Genomic DNA, 1,551 nt, shown 5'->3' with positions numbered 1-1,551 from the left:
AACGAACGAACAGAGGAACGAAGGAATCAATTGTTCACATTTTATGCCTCTCAATATGTCATATTTTTAACAGTTCATTCATTATGTGAAGGTGTAAGTAGACCTTGTCTATTAACAGACATCCCTGGGATTTCTGCCCCGCTGAACCAATAATAGATGAACAATATAGCTCCAGTGACTACCAAGGTCACTGTCACAACGGGCACTAGCACAACGCCCCAGTTGGTTGACGACTGCTTTTCAGTTTCAGAATCCGTCCCTGTCGTCGACTCCACAGGATGCGGTCCTTCCCCCTTGGTAGCGGCTGAGGTAGCTAGGTTGTGCGGAAGTTGTTTTTGTTGTACTCTCCGTCCGTGAGGGTCCCTGTGTAATTGGAGCAGGGCAGGCTATGGGGTCCTGTGACCAAAACCCTTCAATGAGACACACTACTGTCTGCGTTGAGCCATCGGCGTCGCATGTGTACGTCACTTTCGATCCAACACGGGTGTCAGTGCCAGAAAACGTACCATGGTTGGGGGCCAGTGGCGGAGGACACTTGACTTCCTCAAACGTGGGCTCAGTTCCGCTCCATGTACCCTGACCTTCGCAGTGACGTTCAACGTTGCCGACAGCACTGAAGCCCAGGTTGCAGGTGTAACGCACTACTCCCCTAAAGTCCCTATCGATTGTCTCAATCTTACTGTTCGCTGGTGCGGTGAGCTGCACACATTGGATCCGTGCGCAGTTCGGCAGTTCCGGCGGCGACCACTTTCCGTCTGACTGGCAATGCATTTTTACATTTTTCTCAATACGGTAGCCTCGATCGCATTTAAACGTTACTGAGTTCGGGAACGTGAACACAGATTCGATGACGGTGCCATGGTCGATGTTGCCAGGGTAGCCACAGTTGACTGGATAACACTGTAGATTGTCATTGCCCGCTCCATATATCCACACACCGTTTCGGCAGACAGCTTCTCTGTACCTTGGTACCTTGTTCGTTCTGTGTCCGGGTTGGCAGGTGTAGTTTGCGTGATCACCATCATCGTAGAAGTCTTTGTACGCGTCGAAGCTGTAAAACGTTGCATGAGCTGTATCGTCCTCGGCGCTACACCTCCCATTTGTAAGGGCCTCGATGCTGTCAGTGAAGAATAGCAGAATGCTGGTGCATGCAACAAACATGTTTTCGCGAAACATCGGAAGAATATTCTGCGCTGGTAATTCCATTGTACGTGGTCTGTCTTCTTCCTACGTCTTCTTCTTCGTCCCCACAGAAAGAAAATACAATTGTTGTACAGCGGTGCGGAAGACTAGGTATATATAAAACTGATCAGCATGATTATCAAGCGTGTACGAAAGGTTTTACAATAAATGACAAAACGTATGTTTCACTGCACTTCGTACAGAATATATGTAAGGCGTGTGCATTTACTGTGTATAAAAATACTCCCGCTTTTTCTTTCCATGGGCAGCGTTCTAGAAAACATGAGCTCCCCACGCAACACAAAGTGGCATAACACATGCAGAAAAGGTGCCTCAACAGTGTGTAAGGTGTTTGTAACGAAATTTCGT

At 48.0% G+C, this 1,551-nt stretch overlaps 1 protein-coding gene across 1 annotated transcript; it reads right to left on the bottom strand.

Moving 5' to 3' along the window:
* Positions 1 to 246: 246 nt before the first annotated feature.
* Positions 247 to 1,161, bottom strand: LOC135387628 (beta-2-glycoprotein 1-like). The gene has a single exon (XM_064616739.1). The coding sequence runs from the start codon at positions 1,159 to 1,161 to the stop codon at positions 247 to 249; it is 915 nt and encodes a 304-aa protein (XP_064472809.1).
* Between the last annotated feature and the right edge of the window lie 390 nt (positions 1,162 to 1,551).

This window comes from Ornithodoros turicata, chromosome 1 (genome assembly GCF_037126465.1).
Source record: "Ornithodoros turicata isolate Travis chromosome 1, ASM3712646v1, whole genome shotgun sequence".
NCBI classification, from domain to species: Eukaryota; Metazoa; Arthropoda; class Arachnida; order Ixodida; family Argasidae; genus Ornithodoros; species Ornithodoros turicata.
The sequence above is the reverse complement of the archived record's forward strand: the minus strand, read 5'-3'. Positions and strand labels throughout refer to the sequence as shown.